We start from the raw sequence: 23476 nt of genomic DNA, 5'->3' as shown, positions 1-23476 counted from the left end.
ATTCATACCCTTTATTTATAATTTACGAATTAGCAAGAATATCAACAGATATTTGTCACAGAGTTAAAAAATATTTAAAAAGCCTTAACAATGCCCGAAAGAATTATTGGACGATTTTTAAAAGTGAAAAAAAAAATCACATTGTTTTGGATCGATCGAAAGTGGCATGAGTAATAAAAAACAAGAATTAAGTTATCAATTTATCTGTTTTATTTCGAACTTCCAAATTTTACTTGGACCAACTTCTGCAACATACATAAAATTTCCATCGGGAGAAACTGCAATGTCATGAGCATACCGGAAACTCTAAACATACCAATACATTTGCATTAATTAGAATAATGATCTGAATGCTTTAGAAAATTTATTTGCAATAGCTTTTGATCATAAGTCCCCTTGTAGATCCTCCAGGTTTGAGGTTTGAATTTTTCTACCCTTTTATTGACCAAGTTTGTCTGCTGATTGTTCCTTGCCGAAAGGAAAAATATGTCTGATGCTCTTTGAGTCAGGGTGGCGAGAGAGGAAATGAATCGTACGACATTTCCGATTTCCGTAAAATATTTTATGAACGAGCCGGCACCCTACTAGCCTTTGGATGCCTTTTATGCCTACGTCCACAGGAAGGTCAACTTCCCCAAGAGGGTAGGCAATTTTGGCATTTTGAGTTCGACAGAGCTCACTCCTGGATTACTCTGCAGTCTCACCGACCATCCATTGGATGATACCTAGAGGTTGATCGCGCTATATTTCTACTCTGCAGTAAACCTGATGAGAAATAAACTCTCCCAAAATAAGCGAAATGCAGGAACTTAAGTAATTACCTTTATTGTTCACGCAATGTGCAACATGCAATGCATATCGACTATGAAACCATCAAACTTCATACCTCAATTTGCGTCGTTGCAAATCCGTTGTCAAATTATTCTTTTTTAGAAACCTAACCCTCATTTCTGCACAAAATGTCAATGCTTTCTCATCTACTTTTTTTTTTTTTTTTTTTTTTTTTTTCAAAATTAAACTCTGAAAATTTTTCTCAAAAATTTCCTAAGGTATTTTTTCGAGAAAGAGAATACGGTTGGCCATTTTCAAATACCGCAATTGAAATTCGTGGTTTGAGAGCTTCAAATATTATCGATGTGACACGTCCAAAATAAGCCTCATTTGTATTCCCTCCATAGTATTGTTGAACTCGCCAAAAGTCTATATTCGAGACAAAAAAATCTCCGTGAACTTAGCTATATATACTTACACTGGATTTAGGGTTCCATCTGCTTATAACTTGGGTGGTAATGGGATCAACAATGAATCCACTTGTTGCAGTGTAAGGCAAAGAACCATTAACTGTCAAAAGCAAATCACCTGCAAAATTCAAATTTATTTGGATTAAGTACATTTTGCAATAAGGAACCACGATCTCATGGCTCCTCCGTAAAAGCACCTTTCTACTCAGGGAAACCAGTGACACTTATGTTGTTTCGAAAATGAGCCAGAAATAGTGGTTACTTTTTGCAAAATGTGATCCATTTGTCCCAGTTAAGTTAAACCATGCTATCCCCTCCCAAAATGACAGAGCTTGCCCATAAATTGGACCGCACCACGCAATAGAGAACTTCTATTTCTGTCATCTGCACAAGTACCTATCTACAAGAAGAAACTAATGGCACCGATGTTGCACCTGATATGAGCTAAAAATATAGGTATAATACATAATATTAGCCGTGATTAGCTTGCTTTGCGAGCTGTCACGCCATGCTGGGGAGTGCCCCTGGACCCCCGGTTCGTCGCTTTGCGATGAACTTGCGACTCGCTCCGCGAGCCTCATGCTTTTAATTTTTATGAGAAGACAATTACATCTTCGTCTTCACCTTCTTTTTCACCGAATTGCACAAAAACCGATAAAGCATGCAGGTGCTGAGACAGCATCTTAGACCACGGCCGCTATCTTGGATTTTGGAATTTTGAAAATCTGACCGAAAATTCGAGGTTCTCGACGGAAAATACCCATTGATAGCGAGTTCCACAAAAATCGATGGCTCAGGAGCCGAGGTAGCATTTTAGACCACGGCCGCTATCTTGAATTTTGGAATTTTGAAAATCTGACCGAAAATTCGAGGTTCTCGACGGAAAATACCCATTGATAGCGAGTTCCACAAAAATCGATGGCTCAGGAGCCGAGGTAGCATTTTAGACCACGGCTGCCATCTTGGATTGTGGAATTTTGAAAATCTGACAAAAAGTTCAAGTTTCCCGTTGAAAAGTACCTACCCCCTGATATCGAGTTTCACAAAAATATTGTGAAGGAAAATATTCAAAAATTTACCAGGGAATTCGCGTTTTATCGAAGGAAATTTGGCAACGCCTGAAGGTTCATACGGCGTTCTTCCATAGCAAGGCAGTATAGGGAGAAACGACTTTTCGCTCTTGCGGGCCTCCTAGACAACGTTTTCTAATCGGAATAATTTTGATCAACTCCTCACGACAGTAGCGAAGCGTGTGCCAAAGTTTTAAGAAAATCGCTTCGGCCAATTTTTTTCCAGAAGGGGGGGGGGGCAGAGTGAGCCGGTACAGCAACTTTATATAGATAGATAGAAATAGAAGATAAAGTAATATTCTTGTCCAATTACGAGAGGGTCTAAGTAAGCTGTCGAGACGAGAGGAAGGGAATCGACGCCGTGTGACACCGGTCAAAATTGGCGCGAGAAAATGTGTCAATAGTTCGGTAAAAATATCGATGAGAAATATACGGATTTTATACTGTGAAGGCGGAGGGGATATCGTGAAACAAAAAAATTTTAGAGAGAGGGGTGTCGACTTATGTGACGACCAATGCCAAGAACTTAAATTTTATGCATAAGGCAAGGCTCTTTTGTTCCTAACATCGCGTTTAAGTCTCTGGAGAAGCGTTTCTACTCAAGGAGTTCGTATATTGAAGTCTGTACCAATATGCGTTGCCGACACACATTTAGGGTAGGTATACTAGATGCACATCATACTGTAGCTGCTTTGAATCACTACGTTCGCTTGCACCGCTAGCCGGGGGCTTTGCCCCCTGGAACCCCCCCCCCCCCCCCTCAGTCACCCGCTACGTGAATGATTTTTGCTGTCACCAATAATTGAGCCCTACCTTGAAGACAGTATTTTTTAAAATAACATTACCAGTTATGATTCATTAATGTATGCAGCTATCATAAAACTGTTCCACTATTAGTCGTGTTTTGTTTAATAACCCCTGTGAAATATTCAGACTCCTTCGAAGCGAAACAACCACTCCCTGTGTCAACTTTGACTGTACTACATTTTGCAATTTGGAACCATAAATTCTAGCCCGGTTTAAAAGCAACGTATGTGCCATTAGTTTCCCCATGCACATAAGTGTTTTTCCATAAGAGACGGAATTTATAGTTCCAAATTCAGGGCCGGATTTACCTATGGTGCATCGGTGCAGCTGCACAGGGCGCCAAATTTTGGGTTTTTTTTCCAAAATCTGTAAAAAATTGAGAATTATGCGTCGTAAGTTCAGAAACTCTGATTGTTGATTGATTGTATAAAGGCGATGGAGACACACTATCTGACTATCTCGTAAGTTATTAACTAAACAACATTAACAATGTAAATATTGCATATTATTACTCCATTGTGCATGCATATGAAATGCCTATTTTTGTCCCACCAGAATTTTCTTCTGCAAAATTACATCAGAGAACCATTAATTTACTGCGTTCCATCTTTTAAATGACCTGACCCTAGACTTTAAGGGTCAAACTTTCTCTTAGTTTCGTAGTTAACAGTAATAGGAACCTGGTTTTAGTTTCTGCCCCAGAATCATTCACTCACTCGAAAAATTCGTATTAAGTTAGAGTTAGCACGTAGTAACCAACGAAGACCGTCGGGTTGGGAAATGCGCGGGCGAGGGAGGGGTGGACCTGCGAGGGGCGCCTCGATTTCTGCACAGGGCACCAAAAACGTAAATCCGGCCCTGTCGATAGCAGAAGATTTGGTTCGAAATTTAAAGTCGTAAATTTGGAATGTTTCTCATGGAAAAGGTGACGTAAGAACGGAAATTTTGAAACACCGCAATGGAGATACGTGGTTTCGCACTTAAGTCGGTGCGATACGGACATCCATCAAGTTTAAATAGTTGCATCAAGTCCCCGTCACCGCCGACCGACGCGTTTGTCGATCGAATCAACTACAGGTAGTATGAGCAGGGAGTCAAAACGCCTTCAATTTTTTGAACGCAATACGGACATCCGTCGAGGTTGTATAGTTGTATCAAGGCGCCGTAGCAAGCGGGTCCCATTGTTCATCGTTACAGACGAATATAAGTTGAGAGAGGAAAGTCATAATGCCTTCAATTTTATACATACATATTTTTGGGCAAAATGAGAGACGACGTTTCTCCATTTGCGACGTTGCAGACTTCCTTAGAAATTTTATTTTCCTTTCGAGAAGCTGGTCAACATAAAAGTTCTTTTTTCCCCGTGATAAAAGACGGCTGAGATCACCGAAAATAATCAGCCGCATTCTTTGGAATGTTGCCAGTTATAAGAGAAAAATGAAAATATTTTCTCACACCATTCTCGCATTCCTAATGATACGCATTCGCGCGAACCTGCCCTCGCTATTCGCGCAATCCTGTCGAAATTAAGGCGCCATCCGCGCAGTCATGTTTCACCGCCAACGAAGACTGTCGGGTTGGGAAATGCGCGGGGGGGGGGGGGGGGGATTACGTGCGAGGGGCGCCTCGAAAATTTCTGCACAGGGCGCCAAAAACGTAAATCCGGCCCTGTCCAAATTGCAAAATGCAGTCCAACTCATGTAGAGGCACGTAAACCGCTCATATCAAGATTATCCAAAATTCCACCGGAAAGTTAAAAGCCTCCCTCTCCCCATCGACAATAACCCTGTTAACACTGCGGTACCTACGTTTTATTGATTGGTCTGGTGGTGTGGAAATTACTTTGATGTTCATTTCTTTGCAATGGTCGTTTTTTGGTGCCAGTGTGACACTTTTTGTTAGCTCGGTCGAAGGCACGGATGCTATATTTTTGACGTACATTTCGCTAATTACGTGATTTTCTGCCATGATGATCTACGGCCCCCTACGACCGGAGGAGGGGGGTTTTACTTTGCATGCAGGAATGCACGAACACTGCATGTCTAAACAATGCCCATCTTTAATTTGCGATGCTATTCATCTTCGCACTGTGCGCAAATAGAATTTGTCATGCGTGCCGTACTCTAACTGAGGTTCAAGACGACAGCTCATGTTAGACTCGTAGAGAGAAAGCATATACCTAATCGTTTAAGTTTCAATGCAAAATACGTTATTCTCTATCATCTTGCCGCTTGCAATTTGTGGCGAGTTGCTAAAAATTGTTTAATGCGAACATTCAAATCAACGGGACCTTGACTGTAGTATTTTAAAATTGTCTCCCCCTCTCTCTTCACATTTATATGTTCTAGGCAATGAGCAACCACCGGTAAAGATTCAGCTCTCAAGTTTCACGGTAAAAATTTATTTGCATTGACACATGCAGTAGTTGCAGTACAAATCTTTTTGATGAAGGACTACAAAATTGCTATCCAAGCATGGAACGCCTTCTGTTTCCCGTGATACTTTCCGCCTTTCCATAGCGTTAGTTTAGTTGCCTATCTGACCGAAACCTGTCGGAGACACTTTGCACCGGCTTAACCACTGCATACACACGCGATTATTCCAATTGCTACCACTCATTAATAAAAAAAGAGAGAAAAAAATCATCTATTTATATTAATACGGTAGAATAATTATTATGAAACTCATGTTTTTTGTTTCTGAACTTCGTGTTATTCTATTTATCAGTCGCCATTGCAAGTGGTTGACAAATAGCAGGCGATTGTTAATTTCATGTGGCACAATCGGCACATGCTTGGGGAGTAGAGTAATATATTTTTGCCTGACATTCAATGAAACGTACAAGAATATGCCTGTTTACGCTGGATTCACCTAAATGTAGAGCATTTTTGGCTCGTCAGTAGGTACAAAAATAAGTTTTCAGGGGTGAAAATACACATGATTCCCATGCAATCATTCTCATGTGGTTTCAACCTTTCCAGTTGCTTCCTAGGTAAAGTCTTCCAAAGTTTATTTATTTTGAGCAAAAGAGAACCCTGGTAAAAATTGACGATAGGAGCTGCGTTTCAAAATACCATAGAAGTTCTTATAGCCGACTAAAGAAGGCCATTGAAAATCATATAGCTGGCTGTAGAAAGCGGAGCAAATCATATAGCCGGGCTGTACGAAGCTATAAAAAAGTATACAGTCGGGCTATAGTTCCTATCGCCGGGCTTCACACTTTATCGCCATAGGCTATAAAAGGCTGTAAGAAATTGTGTAGAAATTCGTGTGCTTTGGAAATCATTAAGTTTGATACGGAGCTACCTTGATATTTACAAAACTCACATTATATTCTCCTTTAAAACATATTTTTTTTCATCAATTAAAATGAGAATTATCCATACAGAGTGTGCAAACATTTCAAAAACATGAGTTGAAAAACGCTGACTCCGCAAGATTAAATATTAGAGCCTAACATAAAGCGGAGCGGCGACGCACTGGCGCCTACAAACCTAACAGGGATACTTCACGCATCGCGCAATGCGTGAGGTATCCCTGTTAGGTTTGTAGGCGCTAATGCGCGTTTCGCGCTCTCTGCCGGCCCGCCGCGCCGCAGCGTACCACGGCGCTTGAAGCAACTATTTCACACCAGAGGTATTGCACAGTATCATACGAAACTGAAGGCGCTCCAACATATTAGGAATGGCAGGCATCCTTCAAAAGTACGGAACATTCCTCGCAAAATAAATCAAGATACTACGGCACAAAAAGAGAGCGGTGGTCCAAAAACTAACTAAGTCCTAGTATCCGTATTTAGTAACGTTTAGCATAAACTTTATCGTCTAGCTGTTGCTTAGTCGTCATCGGCTATAAAAGGCTAAAAGAAATTGTACAGCCGGCTACAGAAGCTATTGGAAATCTTACAGCCGGCTTTAGGTCTATGGTATTTTGGAACATAGATTCTTCTGTCAATTTTTACCAGGAAACTCTTAAGATTCGGTTCGGTTTTTTCTTGTACTTTGAGGCCTTGAGCTCCGCATGTAAAAGGAAATTCACTAATTTGTATCAATGCTAGAACCTATAGGAATCTAGCTTTCTGCTTCACCTGAGCATTAGCCCCCGTGATTTTTTTCCCGCCTTATTTCTGCCAGTCCGTAGCTCCTCTGAATTTTTTTCTCCGTCAAATTCAATCTCATCTTTAAACCCTATTTTATGAGCAGCAAGTCGTCACGTAATATACTGTGCGCACAGACAATTCTTTGGAGGATATAAGGATTCGATTGACATGAATGAATCGAAAAATAAGAAAAGTGCACCGATCGACATGATTCGATCGGCATAATCCGATCGATTCACTGGACGTCGATCGATTCACAGTTTTGTCGATCGATTTACGGAGTTGTCGGTCGACTCGCTGATTTTGTCTATTGATTCACGGAGTTGTCGATTGACTCACTGGTTTTGTCGATCCATTCACGGAGTTGTGGATAGATTCGCGGAGTTGTCGGTCGATTCACGGAATCGATCGATTCATAGTTTTGTCTATCGATTCAAGGAGTTGTCGATTGACTGGTTTTGTCGATCGATTGACGGGTTGGTCGATCGATTCACGGGTTTGTCGATCGATTCACGTTTTTCAATCGAATCGGTGTCGATCATCGGTGTTCACGTCGCTCGATTCACATTTTCAGTTTTCGATCGATTCATGCTGATAAAATCCATACCCTCCCAATTTTTCTGTCGAAAGCATTTTTGTAATTCGAAAATCTTTGTTCTGATAATTGTATGTCGCGTGTACTTACCTCTACTTGCGATGGCCCAAGGGCTACCCAGGACTTGTTTCTCCACGCTAGTTATGGATTTAAGAGTCTCTGATGCGTGTAGTGGGTTCATATTGACGCATAGAATACGATGATTCTCCCTGTCCGCGACGCACAACAGCTCCTCTTCTCGAATGAATGCTAAACTGTGGGGAGTGTTCAGATGAAATCCTTTAGGTGCTGTTCAACAGAAGAAGTTCAACCATCATTGCACGATTTTTAGAGACGTCGGTGTAAAGCAGTGATTCGATCGAATTTTTTGGAGGATAAGTACCGGGTCCATCATGCTCTAGGTAATGCGGAATCAGTGCATCATACTCTAATGCGGAAGATTAGGTATTTCGCATCCTTCAAGTGATGGGTCACGCAATACGGGCTCCTGCATTTTCGCTACTACATAAAAGTATCAGATAACACAATCCAAAAATTCTACAAGCAAAGGCAGAGATACGTCAAGAAGAAACATTAATGTGCGCCTTCATAATTTATTTTAAGTTGAAAATAAACTGCAAGCAACTTGTAAGCTACTGCTATGAAAAATCTGGATTTTAAGCCAAAAAATCAAGAAGTTAACACTATCTCGATAACTCATTTTATACTTCCTCTTGCTCCCTGCCAATGTGTCAAGGGAACCCTGCCCACAGTGATCTTGAAGCCAAAAAAAAGAGAAAAAAAGAAATAAAAAAAGTATGACAAAAGTGTACCCAAAAACGGTTTGCGGGGGTGATTCTGAAAAATTCAAATCTTGGCTGATCCTATTTTCGAATTATCGGAATTTGAAATGTTCATAGTAAGTGGAAGTTTTCCACTGATTTTGATCCGGTTTTTTTATTTATTTGTCCGTTCAATCGCGGTGTCGATCGGTTCACGCGGATAGATTCACGTTTTACTTTTCGTTCGATTCATGTCAATCGAATACATACCCTTCCGTGGTATGCAGACTCTCTGTCATTTACTCTTTTTTTAACTGAACAATTCGCCTTCAGTTGCGTCTGCAGCAATTGTTGTTACGAATGTGTTGTGCGTGCTGATTTCAGTTCATTACATACTCGACTCTCTGAAGGCGTTTTATGTGCACAAGTAGCGCAATCTGTTGGAGAACGAACGAAGTAGGGGTTGAGCGATTCATTTAATCTCACTTCTGTTGTTCTCCAACAGGGCGTTCCACTTTCGCACATAAAACGCCTTCAGAGAGTCGAGTATGTAATGAACTGAAATCAGCACGCATAACATTTTCGTAACAACAATTGCTGCAGACGCAACTGAAGGCGAATTGCTTTCGCAAACGCCTTCAGAGAGTCGAGTATGTAATGCGCTGAAATCAGCACGCACAACTTATTCGTAACAACAATTGCTGCAGACACAGCAGAAGGCGAATTGTTTAGTTAAAAAAAGAGTATATGACAGAGAGTCTGCATGCAACGAAATGGTATGTATTCGATCGACATGAATCGAACAAAAAGTAAAACGTGAATCTATTCACGTGAACCGGTCGACACCGATTCAATGGACAAATAAATAAAATCTAGATCAAAATCAATGGAAAACTTTCACTTACTATGAACCTTTCAAATTCCGATATTTCGAAAATAGGATCAGCCAAGATTTAGATTTTCAGAATCACATTTTTGGCTAAAATTTTAAATTATTTGGTTTATTTCATCACAAATTCAATTTCAAGAGGTGCAAGGCAATTTCACGAAAAAACCAATGGAGCCACTCTTAAACATTTTTGTTTTATGTTCTCGAAAATATAAGCTTTCAAAGTTTCAAGATTTTGTCCGACCTCTATTGACTCGACCCAGTGAGCGGCGTCTATCCTGAGAATATTACTCACCCGTATCCTGGGTTGGAAATTGGGAAACATAATTGCCTTTAGCATCAAATTTAAGAATTCGATTGTTACAATATCCGTCAGCAACAAAAACGTTCCCGTCTTTTGAAATCGCAACGGCTGTCGGTTTGCAGAATTGGTGGAGTTCCGAACCGGGGCTGAATTTCTCCCCGAGTATAAGCTCAGGAGTGGTGGAGTTCTCTGCAAACTGAAAACATTCAACAAACTAGTGACCTGGATGATTTCTAAAGGAACAATGATCATTGGAGGTACGCATGAACATGATCAATGAAATGTATAAAAAATTTCGATGGAGCTCTTGTATGTGTGGGGGGGGGGGGAGATTTGTAATTTAAGTACTTTTTCCTGCGTAAAATTTCGCGAGATACAAGATGGTGTCGCTGGTTCTCTCGAAACAGACTCCAAAGCTCAAAACAAAACTCTCAAAGTTAAGGTGTAATAGAGGGGACATTACACGCTGCTCTAAGAGTATACCTCTATATCTTGTCAAACCCTCCATGGAAAGATAGGGAGCAAATACATTAGCAGGGTCGCCGTATTTTCAGTTTTGGAGTCCCCAAACAAAGTGGCAACCCCAGCAAATAAAGCAACAAATGTATTTACTCCCTATCTCTGCATGGAGAGTTTGACTATAGATGTAGTAGAGGTGGACTCTCAGGATAGCGTCGGTTATCCCTACCATCACAGCTTTAACTTTGAGAGCTTTTTTTGAGCTATGTACCTATAGTACGTTTCAGAGAAAACCAGTGGCACTATCTTGTTTCTCGTAAAATTTTACGCAAGATTAAAGTACTAAAATCGCAAATCCCCCGCGCACGCAGGGGCTCCATTTACAAGGAAATCTTAAATCATTTAAGAAAATAAAAACTGAAAGTGTGAGAAGACATTGAACAGGAAACTGAGTTGGATTTTTACCTCTCACGTCTCGTGAGGAGCGTGCCATTTGGCTCATATGGTGTTCAGGCATGCAGATACATTCACGTAATGGGCCACTATGTTCCCATCATTTACCTCTTTAATTGAAGTTAAGAACCCTGTCGTTGCGTTAAGTAAATTGTGATTATGTGGCGTTAACAATTATGACAACAGTCATGGATCCACGTTGTTCTTGCTTTTCTAGCCGTATGTAATTAATGAAGTGGTTTAATGGACTCAGTGGAAATCTCCGAAATAATACAGTAATTCTAGAAAACACATTTTTTCATCGTACTTATACCGAGAATACTAAAAACGTACGAATTTTGTAGATAAACGGTTTACATTTTCCAAAGACTTGCATTGAAAAGAGGAAAGAAAAAACGTGATCACCTCGAGAGATTTTACTCAAGTATATTTCCGTAGAACAATAGGTACATCAAGAAGTTTTCTCTAGGCTCGACATTTTTTTGTAGATCAAGGCATTTTTAAACTTTTCCGTATGGTTAACGTGTTCTGCCTGAATTTTTACAAGGGACATTTGTCTAGTGAAACATGTTTTTGTTGACAATAGTGGTCATCCATGGCGATAAAATCAGCAATAGATCATGAAATTTTTTAGCAACCTCACCAATTTCATTGCGCTTTTTCCCTATGGATAAAGGTGTCATTTAGTCGCAATAAAGTCGCGCTTTTACTTCAATTTATTGGGATCCATTCACTAACAATATCACCGAAAATTGAAATCGATAAATAAAGATATTACCGTAGTATTTAGCTCCAACAATTCAGCGATCAGTTGCCGTCCATAAAATCACATCTTCTTTACATCAGATGCCTACTACAGAGCACCAAGTGCAGACATTTTTTTTGCGCCCCTTCCCCCGCCATTGGCTGAAAAATCCCCCCCCCCCCAAGCTTATTATTCCAAGACAAACAAAATGGAATCTCGTTGTCGTCTTCTCGGTGAAGATATCATACTCGTCATTCATGAGTGAGGTTGCTGTATGATCCTTGAATTGCTTAAAAAAAAGATGTAACCGATGTAAATTTCAGCGAGGAACACGTTTCGGAGCTTAAAAAAGCTCCAGGCAGCAACTTTGCTGCGGTGATGAGAAGGAGGTTTCTCGTTGCCTTTCTCCTTGTGACGTCATTAAATCCCTGGTAAAAATTGGCAGTAGAATCTGTGTTCCAAAATACCATAGACCTAAAGCCGGCTGTAAGATTTCCAATAGCTTCTATAGCCGGCAACACAATTTCTTATGGCCTTTTATAGCCGATGACGATTAAGCAACAGCCTGGCGATAAAGTGTATGCTAAACGTTACTAATTACGGATGCTAGGACTTAGTGAGTTTTTGGACTACCGCACTCTTTTTGGGCCGTATATATCTTGATTTATTTTGCGAGGAAAGCTCCGTACTTTTGAAGGATGGCTAACATTTCTAATATGTTGGAGCGCCCTCAATTTCGTATGATACTGTGTAATACCTCTGGTGTGAAATAGTTGCTTCAAGCGCCGTGGTACGCTGCGGCGCGACGCGGCGCGGCGGGCGGGCAGCCAGCGCAGAACGCGCATTGGCGCCTACAAACCTAACAGGGATACTTCACGCATTGCGCAATGCGTGAAGTATCCCTGTTAGGTTTTTAGGCGCCAGTGCGCCGCGCCGCCGCACCGCTCCGCTTTGTGTTAGGCTCTAATATTTAATCTCGTGGTCAGCGTTTTTCAACTCAAGACTTTGAAATGATTGCACACTCTGTATGGATTATTCTCATTTTAATTGATGAAAAAAATAATGTGTCTTTTGTAAATATTAAGGTGATTCCGCACAAACTTAAGGATTTACAAAGCACACGAATTTCTACACAATTTCTCATAGGTTTTTATAGCCGATGGCGAAAAAGCAACAGCCAGGCGATAAAGTGTAAAGCCCGGCGATAGGAACTATAGCCCGGCTGTATTATTTTTTATCGCTTCGTGTAGCCCGGCCGTTTGATTTTTTCCTCTTTCTACAGCCTACTATATGATTTTCTATCGCCTTCTTCAGTCGGCTATAAGAACTCCTATGGTATTTTGAAACGCAGCTCCTATCGTCAATTTTTACCAGGGATGTGACGACCCATGGTTTCAACCATTGTGAATCTAATGTACCACCACCGCTGTACGACCGGAATCATCTATATGAACAATCGCAGAAGAAATTAAGGATCACGGCGGTCACAGATCCTTGTGACGTCTCGAAATCTGTTGGCGCGATATTTTTCCGTTTGAAATGGAGTTGAAATTTCGGCAACTTTGGGGGTCGTTCCTCCATGTAAAATTTGATTCAATGCAAAAAGATAAACTACGGTTTTTTTCATTTTTTATGTACTTTACGAAAATATATTTCAAAGAAAATGTGCTACAGCCCCATTGCATAAAAAACATCGATAATTTGCCGCCCAATGCAGATGCAATTTTTGCACTTACTCTAAATTCGGCGCTGACTGTTAGTTTTCAATGGACCACTAGATAAAGTATACGAATTTGAGCAATCTGATACATGTTTCTTAACCAGAATTTCACATAAAACGCAATTCACACAACGAAAATTACTATACCCAAATCTTAACGAAGATATTAACGTTTTTATTACCCATTGGCTACGAGGAATTTGAACTGCCCGCTCACAAGAAACTCAAAGCTCTACGCGAGTCAAATCGCGCACTAAGACGGTTTTAGAAAGCTTCTCAATCGAGCAATGTTCATTTCTCACCATTTGTTTTTCAAACTACAAGCAATTTGCTATAGCTGAGCCAAAGCGTCAAGATAGAAGCTGCCAGATTTTTTCATCGCAGAGACTGTCATGATAACGTTTAGCGCGCGATGTGAATCACATAGAGCACCGAGTTTTCATGAGCAGATGGTTTGAATTCACGCATTAGAAAGCATTAAATAATTTCGTAAGGTAATGATTTCGGTAATTTTCGTTGTGCGCATCGTGTTCTACGTGAAACGGTTGAGAAACATGAATCAGAATGCTGAAATTCATACCTTGTCTATAGTGGTCCATTGCACGGAAAAGTTCGTGCGTGGGACCCGAAGTTTAGGTCATACGGATCTCTGAAGTTTTCGGATTGAGCATCTGAACACTTTAGATCAATCTGTCGAGGTATTCGGATCACACATCTAAAACTTCAGCTCTTACATCTGAAGTACTTCGGATGTGAGAACCGAAGTTTTTCGGACGTGAGAACCGAAGTTTTCCGGATGTGAAAACCGAAGTACTTCAGATGTGTGATCCAAACCTCAGCAGTTGGATTTAAAGTGTTCAGATGCTCAATCCGAAAACTTCAGAGATCCATATGACCTAAACTTCGGGTCCCACGCACGAAGTTTTTTTCTCCGTGTGTAACCGTTTCTGTGTATTTTGATTGTATTTGTACACGGAGAATAAAAACTCGTGCGTGGGACCCGAAGTTTAGGTCATGTGGATTTCTGAAGTTTTCAGATTGAGCATCTGAACACTTTAGGTCTAGCTGCCAAGGTTTGGATCATACATCTGAAACTTCAGTTCTTACATCGGAAGTACTTCAGATGTGAGAACCGAAGTTTTTCGGACGTGAGAACCGAAGTTTTCCGAATGTGAAAACCGAAGTACTTCAGATGTAAGACTGAAGTTTCAGATGTGTGATCCAAACCTCAGCAGTTGGATCTGAAGTGTTCAGATGCTCAATCCGAAAACTTCAGAGATCCATATGACCTAAACTTCGGGTCCCACGCACGAGTTTTTTTTCTCCGTGTACACAATCCGGCAGCTGTGATAAGCGGTGGATCGCGGCTTACCTTCATGACTTGATGGAGAGCTATATCGGTGAGCCAGACGTTATCACGAGAGTCCACGGCAATGCCGTGCGGGAAGTAGAAGAGGCCTTTACCCCAGCTCCGAAGCACCGCTCCCGAGCCGGGCTCCAAGGTGAGCACCGTATCCTCCATGATCGGGCCTTCATGGCTCAGTAAGAAATGACCCGTCTCGTTGTATAACCTAAGAATCAAAGCAATGCCTCATTATCAGAGACAAGAGACCCTCCACTAGTACTTTGGCCATGGTGGAAGCTTTTACTTTCGGGACTTGAGCATTCTACTGTTGACTTACCTACATGGTTGATGTTCAACAACGTGTTGGCAGTTTCGTTTTGCAAACAAGCCGAAAATGGCCGACGTTTGGGAAAGTTGTTTGGCTTATGACGTCATCCGAAGCTCATCATCGACCATGTAGGTAAGTCAACAGCCGAAAATAGGGTGATGACTGTTGCTCGCTCATTATTGTCCATAAGGAATTGTTGAAACCCCGAAAGTAAAAGCTTCCACCTGTCGCTAGGAGGCCAGTGGAGGGTCTCTTGTCTCTGTTCATTATCGACATATCCGTGCCTGAGAAAAAAAATCGTACAACGCTCATAGATCCAGCGTGCTTCCTCAGTACATGTCTGATTGATAGTCAAAGAAATTGTTCAAAAGTTCTCTCGCACAATGAACCACTGGACAAGGTACGAATTTCAGCATTCTGATTTATGATGCTTAACCAAACACGTAAAATACGATGCGCACGAAGAAAATTACCGAAATCAATCCCTTACGAAGATATTAAATGATTCTTAATGCGTGAATTCAAACCATCGCCGCTCATGAAAACTCAATGCTCTATGATTCACATCGCGCACTAAACGTTATCATGACAGTCTCTGCGATAAAAAAATCTGGCAACCTCGATTTTGACGCCTCGGCTCAGCTATAGCAAATTGCTTGTAGTTTGAACAAAACATGATGGGAAATGAACGTTGCTCGATTGAGAAGCTTGCTGAAACCGTTGTTGTGCGCGATTTGATTCACGTAGAGCTGCGAGTTTCTTGTGAGCGGGCAGTTCAAATTCCTCGTAACCAATGTTTAATAAAAACGGTAATATCTTTGTTAAGAGTTGGATTTAGTAGTTTTCGTTGTGTGAATCGTGTTCTACGTGAAATTCTGGTGAAGGAACACGTATCAGATTGCTTAAATTCGTACCTTGTCTAGTGGTCTATTATTGTTAAAAAAAGTGCATGGGTGTAGCTGAACGGAGGGGGGATCGTCCATCCTAGATAATTTGTGGCCGTATACAGCCGTTATTAAAAATAATAAACCATCATGATGTTCAAATTATGATTCGAGGCACAAAAATACCTTCAATGCTCACCAAGAGGGCGGCACCGGATTATGATGCTTTAGTTTCTTTACCCAGAATCTTGCTTTCTCTGACTCGTGATTTCCATATAAAGAAACAAGAATGGACCGTATTACAATTCGGCAACAGCGCCCTCGTGATTATCATTGAAGATTAGTTAATTTAAGCTAGAAGTTTGGCAACACAGGAAACAGTTGGGAATATGAACGCATTTTTATATTAACTCTAGTTTAGGTTAGTTTGTTGACAAGTCATCGATGTCTTACCTCCTGATGATAAATGAAGTGAAGAGATTGAAAAATGGTCGTGGGTATAAAGAACTTTCCTAACTTTTCTCGGAAAAAATATTTAATCGGGAGAAACGAGGCAACGTTGGTCTACTCATACGGCCGGCGTCGAAACACAGCATAGGCATTTTAAGCTCTAATATTCGATGCCGCGATTATTCTAACTTGAGTTCAAATAATCGCGGCCGGCGTCAAACGTGTATTAGCGCCTGCAAGACTTCAGGAATACCTCGCGCATTGCGCCAAACAGTGCGGTCGCGCAGAGCCCATAATAGCGCCTACAAGACTGCATGAATACTTCTCGCATTGCGCCAAACGCAGTGCAGTCGGTCAGTCGGCGTAAAACGCATATTAGCGCCTACATGACTGGATGACTGATCATTCTTGACTTACTGCTCCAGTTTTTACCATAAACAAAGGGAAAATATGTATTCTCATCGTAAAGATTCAGAAACTCGGATGATATTTAATTTTTTTTTTTTTTTTTTTTTTTTTTTTTTTTTTTTTTTTTTTTTTTTTTTGGTTACATTAAACGATTATAGAACGAACGAAAATATCGCGTCGAAATTTTTAATAATTTTATTTGAAATCATGATGGTGAATTCGCGGAAACTTTTCAGAAAAACTGTGTGTAGCTTTTTAAAAACATCTATTAAAAATCAAACATAAAAGTGGTGCATAGCGTCGCAATCAGAGGTAAACATGCGCTTTCTTTCGGGTGCACCCACTGGCTTTGAATCCATTCATCTTAAAAAAAACTTGAACATGGTTGAGATACGATTTTTTACGTGTAGTTTTTTCAGTAGGTGGCGGCCGCGTAGCTGCCACCGGCCCCTATTTCACTTTTTAAATATCTACGACAGTTCTCTGGTCCATTCCTGCTGCGAGGGCTATCCACCGAAGAGAGACATGCCCGTCTGTGAAGAGGGAATGAACAGTCTTCCGTGATGTAGCTATCGACCACAAACTACTAAGGTTGCCAGATCAACGCTTCCTCGTTGAATATTGAATATTCGCGCAAACATGTAAGTTTTCAGTACCAGAAAAACTCGCGCGATCCTATCGCAGCCATCTTTTCGTGCCGCTGATGACCAATTGAACGCAATGATGTTTCACTTTCAGAAAGGAGTAGCGCTAATTTTTTGACATGAATAAGAAAAAGAGAAAAAAACTGTTGGAAATTTGGATTGCATTTTGCAAAATTTTGCAAATTTTGCACTAGCATTGCAATGATGCTAAGATTGTGCAACTTCATCCTTTGCAATAAAATTGCGGAAATTGTGAAAAACTATGAAATTTAGATGGTAATTTTTGTCTTAAATTTACAGTTTTTAGCGAGTAAAATAGAAACTATTAAATGATAATCGGTTTTTCCTCCAAGACAAAAGAAGTTGCATAATCTTAGCAACATTGCAATGCTAGTGGTTCCTTTTTGCAAAATGCAATCCATTTATAAACTAGTCAATTTGTTACAAAATATTGTCCGATTAGTTCCAATGGTGGCTCATTTATGTGTCCTTTTTCATATTTCTCTGGTAGTGGCACAATACGCTCTTCTAAAACGACGCGATGTGCATAGCGCACGCAGTGAGCACGAAAATAACTGAGGCGCCTTCAGTTCAATCGGCATGCAACACGCACGACTACCGAGCGCAAATGGATTGCATTTTGCAAAAAGGAACCACTAGCATTGCAATGTTGCTAAGATTGTGCAACTTCTTTTGTCTTGGAGGAAAAACCCGATTATCCATTAATAGTTTCTATTTTACTCGCTAAAGACTGTAAATTTAAGAAAAAATTACCATCTAAATTTCATTGTTTTTCACGATTTCCGCAATTTTATTGCAAAAGAAGAAGTTGCACAATCTTAGCATCATTGCAATGCTAGTGGTTCCTTTTTGCAAAATGCAATCCAAATATAGTTACATCAAACAGAACAGACGTTCCCATTAAGAATCTAACAAAATTTTGCTACCATCCTTCTTTTTTCTATCTCATTTTGGTTAGCCTCCCTTTAAAAGAAAAACAGGGCGAGGTAACGGAATTAAGGAGTTGAATCATACTTTGAGTCGTATGGCTTGATTTTTCTGGGCCCTCGGTGGAAGATGATGGGCTGCTGCCGTGAGTTCACGGCCACGCCGCTTACCAGCCCCAGTTTCGGTATGGGCTCCGCTGGCCAATCCTCAACCTCGCTCACCACAACTTCATTCTCCGGCTGAAATGTGATGAAAGTGAAATGAATTAAAACAAAAAGCGAATATTTCGTGATTGCATTTCCTTAACACACCGAAAAAAAGTGACATTGATTTAACATTCTGAACGTAAGAAGAGTGCACTGGTAAAAAAAACCTCTTGGACCAATGCCGCGGTGCATTGACTTAAGAGTGCAGTTTCTTGTCGCCGGATTTAAGAGTCTTGAACTCTTGTTTCAAGCGGATTTTGCATTGATTCGATTCAAAATCCGCTTGAAACAAGAGTCCAGACTCTTAAATCCGGCGACAAGAAACTGCACTCTTGAACCAAGAGGTTTTTTTTAGCAGCGTGTGCGAGAACTTATAAAATGCTGAATTACCCCGCCACAGCAGATAATTTTACATCCCGGCATTGCTATAGTGTCTGTTGTAGCAGGTAATACAGCAGTTCATAAGTTCTTGCACACTTATTTTTTACATCCACAGTGTAAAATCGACTTCACTTTTTTTGGGTGCATTTTAATGGACGTATCTTAGCTAAAAATGAATTAAATCGAAGGAACTATGCTCCTTCAGATCCTACTCACCCAGTTCCTCTTACTTTAATTGAGTTTCACATAGTTATTTTTAGTATTGATACCTCCAAATAATATGAAAAAAAGTCGGTATCGAACGTCTAGCGGCGCAGTAACGCTTCTCATAATGGATCAGCATGAACAAATTCTTAAATGATAATGTCTTCAAACGTCAAGCGACTTTAAATGCGTTAGTGGGTGTGCATACTTTTCTGCGCTGCATTGAAGTCTCTGCGGCGTTATTCTTATTCTTACATTCTGCCGTCTAGGCGATCTCTTGTGTGGTTCAGGACGAGAACATTTTTAAATAATAATGTCTCTATGCGTCAAGCAACTCGCGTTTGTCTATATGCCTACTTTTCTACGCATGCATTTAAAGTCTCTGGGGTGATCGCTACATTTTGCCGCCTTAGCGATTTCTGGTTTGATTCAGCATAAGAAATTTTTTAATTTGAATCGTTTTTAATGCTAATAGCAACACTGGCAAACTTTATCCATGTTTAATAAGCGCTCCCTTACCCCAACCGATGGAGGAACGCACAAACAGTGGCAATTAATGCATGGGCCACCAGACAAGGTCTGAAGTAGAAGAAAACCTCGCATGTTTTCTATTCAAACTCTTACATAGAAAAAAATACACACAGATCAAATAAGAGTACGATTATATAAGTGGCATTATTTGTATTTTTGCCACTTAACTAATGTTAAAAGAAAACAAGCGGGAAAGTTCTAATACTGTCGTATTAGAAAAGCGCTCCAGGTGTTAGTCAATGTATTTAGTGAAGAAAGGAAGTATAAACTCCGTCGACTTGGCTGGGTAATGGAAATAAAACATCAGCTGATAGCAATCAAAGGTTACCACGGGAACCGTAAACGCGTATTTTTGTTTCCCGAAAATGAGCTCACCGTTGAGCTCATCAGGCGCGTTTTTTTTAGGCTTCATTTGAGTTCAATGATCAATTTCGATAAGAATTACTCTACCGCTAAGAAAAATTCTTACAGACAAACGATCGAAACTACCTGCGCATTACGTTAAAAGCATAAAATACAGTTTTCACAGCTTTATTTATTTTAAAAATGGACCCCCCCCAAAAAGCCTACACATCGATGAGCTGGTGCGCCATTTGCACTATAGTATACTAGTACTCAGAGGCAAGTCGAAATCAAAAAGCGCTGCCTATCGGCTGAGCGCTTAATACTTACATCTTGTTCAGAATTTAATTTTCAGACGTTGTGAGATTCGTTTTCATTGTGAGATTTTGAAGAGATAACACGCAGCGTTGTGCTTTAATTGGACCGCGTTTAGCAGGAGGGAAGCAAGCCACATCAGCTATTGTCAAATTTTACTGGAATTTTTAACAAGAGAAAGTATGTGAGGAAATTATATGAAAATTTTAAGGAATTTGCTCAGTGGTATGCAGAAAATTCACTGCAATTTGTACAGAAAATTCGCACAATGGACCACTAGACAAGGTACGAATTTCAGCATTCTGATACATGTTTCTCAATCAAAATTTCACGTAGAACACGATACGCACAACGAAAATTACCGAAATCAACTCCTGACGAAGATATTTAATGATTCTTGATGCGTGAATTCAAACCACGCCGCTCATGAAAACTCAATGCTCTACGTGATTCACATCGCGCGCTAAATGTTTATCATGACAGTCTCTGCGATGTAAAAATCTTCAACTTCAATCTTGACACTTTGGCTCAGCTATAGCAAATTACCAATAGTTTGAACAACACATGGTGGAAAATGAACATTGCTCGATTGAGAAGCTTGCTGAAACCGTTGTAGTGCGCGATTTGACTCACGTAGAGCTTTGAGTTTCTTGTGAGCGGGCAGTTCAAATTCCTCGTAATCAGTGCGAAATAAAAACGTTAATATCTTCGTTAGAAGTTGATTTCGGTAATTTTCATAGTGTGAATCGTGTTCTACGTGAAATTCTGGTTAAGAAACATGTATCAGATTGCTTAAATTCGTACCTTGTCAGTGGTCCATTAATTGCCCAATTAAATTTGGCAATCGCCGATGTGGCTTGGTTCCTTTCTGTCAAACGCGGTCTAATTCATACCTTGTCTACACTGAAAAAAAAAAACACATTGGATTGGATCTAGAGTCCAAACTCTTGAAAACATCGACAAGAAAAAATACTCTTGATTCAATCGGATTTTTGCTTGAATCAAAACGAAATCCGCTTAAATTAAGAGGCTTGGTTTTTGATTTAAGCTAGATTCTGATTGAATCAAGAGTACTTTTTCTTGTAGATGTTTTTAAGAGTCTGGACTCTAGATCCAATGTGTTTTTTTTTTTTTTTTTCAAAGTAGAGGTCCAGTGATGCGATCTATCGAAACAAAGATGTAGTACTCACGATTGTGGAGAGACAGCCGATGATTCCAGTCAAGAAAACGAAAACACGAAACGATGCGGGGCACATATTGATCAAAACATCGGGTATTGCGAGAGGAAACTACTTTTTGAGGAGCGGCGCGATAGGTGAGAACGAGACGCCAGACGCGACGTCTTGATCCGCGGACCAACGGCCTGCTGACCTCGTCGCGACGCCAACCGACGCCGACGCCACAACGACGAGTCGAAAAGCATCGCAGATGAGCTCGTCCGCGAAAAATGTGAGAGAAATATAACTGTCCTAAAAAGGGAGTGGTTCCTTCAATCGAATCAATTAAATGCAGCTCCGATAACGATTTTTTTTCCTTGGTCTTTTTTTATACTTACAATTACTAGCTGTCACCGTGACTTGGTTGTGATTTTTTTTTTTTCTCTCTCTTTTGGTATGTGTGAGAGAAATATAACTGTTCTAAAAAGGGAGTGTTTCTCCAATCAAATGAATGAAATGCAGCTCCGGTGATGTTTTTTTTATTGGTATTTTTTTTTACCAGCTATCGCCGTGACTTGGTTGTGAAGTTTTTTTTTTTTTTTTTTTTTTTTTTTTTTTTTTTTTTATTTTTACGTAAGGCAGGTGACAAGTTACTGTGCATTCATGTGGCATTTCGATAATTCGTCATTTCCCAGACAAAAAAATGTAACGCCAATTGGATCGTATTTAGCCAAAAGGAACCAGCCCGATTACAGTGTTTTCAAAGTCGTGCAACTTCTCCCTTTGGTTCTTTTAAAAATACATAATTTATGTACCGTTTTATAATTCACACAATTATTTTCCTTTAAAATTAACAATTTTTTGGCGGGAATCTGAAACTTTTTGCTGTTCTGGGAGAATTTTTAGATAATTATGGAGAAACAAAATTTTAACAACACTGTAATCGCGCTGGTTCCTTTTTGCTAAATGCGATCGTCGGCTTTCGCCAAATTTAATCGGGAACTTCTATTTTTTACATGAAAACGGTTGCGCAAATTTTGATGCAAATTTCAGTGAATTTTCTGCATAGTACGAAGCAAATTCCTAAAAGTTTTTAAAGGAATCAGCTCCAAAGTTCTCCTGTACAAAATTAAATTGCCGAGGTAAAGGCAATAGCTGACGTGGCTTAGTTCCGTCCCGCAAAACGCTGTTCACCTCAAGGTAGCAATTTTGACTGAAACAATTGAATTTTTTTTTTACAAGAGTACGACTGTGCAATGTTTGTCAAAAATTTTCCTGATTTTTGTGTCATCAGAAGAGAAACCAGTAAAATTCTCAGTAGGAAATGTTCGAAATATTTTAGTACACCGAGAAAAAAAACTTCGGTTACAGAGGCTGATATTCAGTTCATACTGAGCACTAAATCATTTCGGTTCCTTCCGTCAATAGAAACGTTCACAGGAGCCGAATTTTGGTTACCTGGACCGAAAGGCTTTGATGTTAGATTTGAACTGAACTTTTCTTCCATGTGTGAAAACTTTATTTACTGATGGAGATTTTTCTACGTTATAATGCAGTTATACGCGTTCTCTCATTAGTGAAACGACTGATTTTCAGACGTGATTTTTTCCTCCAGGAAACTGTTTTTGGAGAATAGTTCTCCAAAACGCATCGCAAGGCGCGCTTCTGCCCCTGAGCAATACGGTTTGCAAACCACGGACAACCTCTCGACAGCAGGATTTATTAAGCAATACCTTCGAACGCATGAGGCAACGTGCTTTAAACTACTAGTGTTTCATAACTTTATCGGTAAGGAGTCAATTCCGTATTTATGTTTCTGTGACAGTGCTCGTGATGAACGGATCCTCGATTCGATTGACAAAGTGATTGTCCCTGAGATACATCAGTCTTGTTTTTTTGAAACGTCTAGTTTACTCATCGTGTATTCGAGTCAATCACTTTGACAATACCCCGCTTCAGAAATGCGTCGACAGTTTGCCATTTGCCGATGTTGAAGGCCTAGTATCGAAGTTGGCAGTACTGGATCCATTTAAATGCATGTAAATCTTATGTCTCACCTAGAATTGATCATTTAAATGGAGAAACTACGGTGTTGCCAACTTTTAAGTATGATCACTGAGAAAGGCCATGAGGGAAATCAAGTATTTTGTCAAATGCTGAGGCAGTAGAGCATCATTATTTGCGTGCACC

At 40.2% G+C, this 23476-nt stretch overlaps 1 protein-coding gene across 1 annotated transcript; it reads right to left on the bottom strand.

Moving 5' to 3' along the window:
* Positions 1-187: 187 nt before the first annotated feature.
* On the bottom strand, positions 188-21541 carry LOC109035806 (peptidyl-alpha-hydroxyglycine alpha-amidating lyase 2). The gene is made up of 7 exons (XM_072302787.1): positions 21320-21541; positions 18238-18389; positions 14516-14714; positions 9758-9962; positions 7903-8100; positions 1250-1359; positions 188-306 (listed from the first exon to the last, which is right to left on the bottom strand). The coding sequence occupies exons 1-7, from the start codon at positions 21383-21385 to the stop codon at positions 196-198; spliced, it is 1041 nt and encodes a 346-aa protein (XP_072158888.1). The 5' UTR covers positions 21386-21541; the 3' UTR covers positions 188-195.
* Between the last annotated feature and the right edge of the window lie 1935 nt (positions 21542-23476).

The sequence above is a fragment of the Bemisia tabaci genome, chromosome 7, assembly GCF_918797505.1.
Source record: "Bemisia tabaci chromosome 7, PGI_BMITA_v3".
Classification (NCBI taxonomy): Eukaryota; Metazoa; Arthropoda; class Insecta; order Hemiptera; family Aleyrodidae; genus Bemisia; species Bemisia tabaci.
The sequence above is the reverse complement of the archived record's forward strand: the minus strand, read 5'-3'. Positions and strand labels throughout refer to the sequence as shown.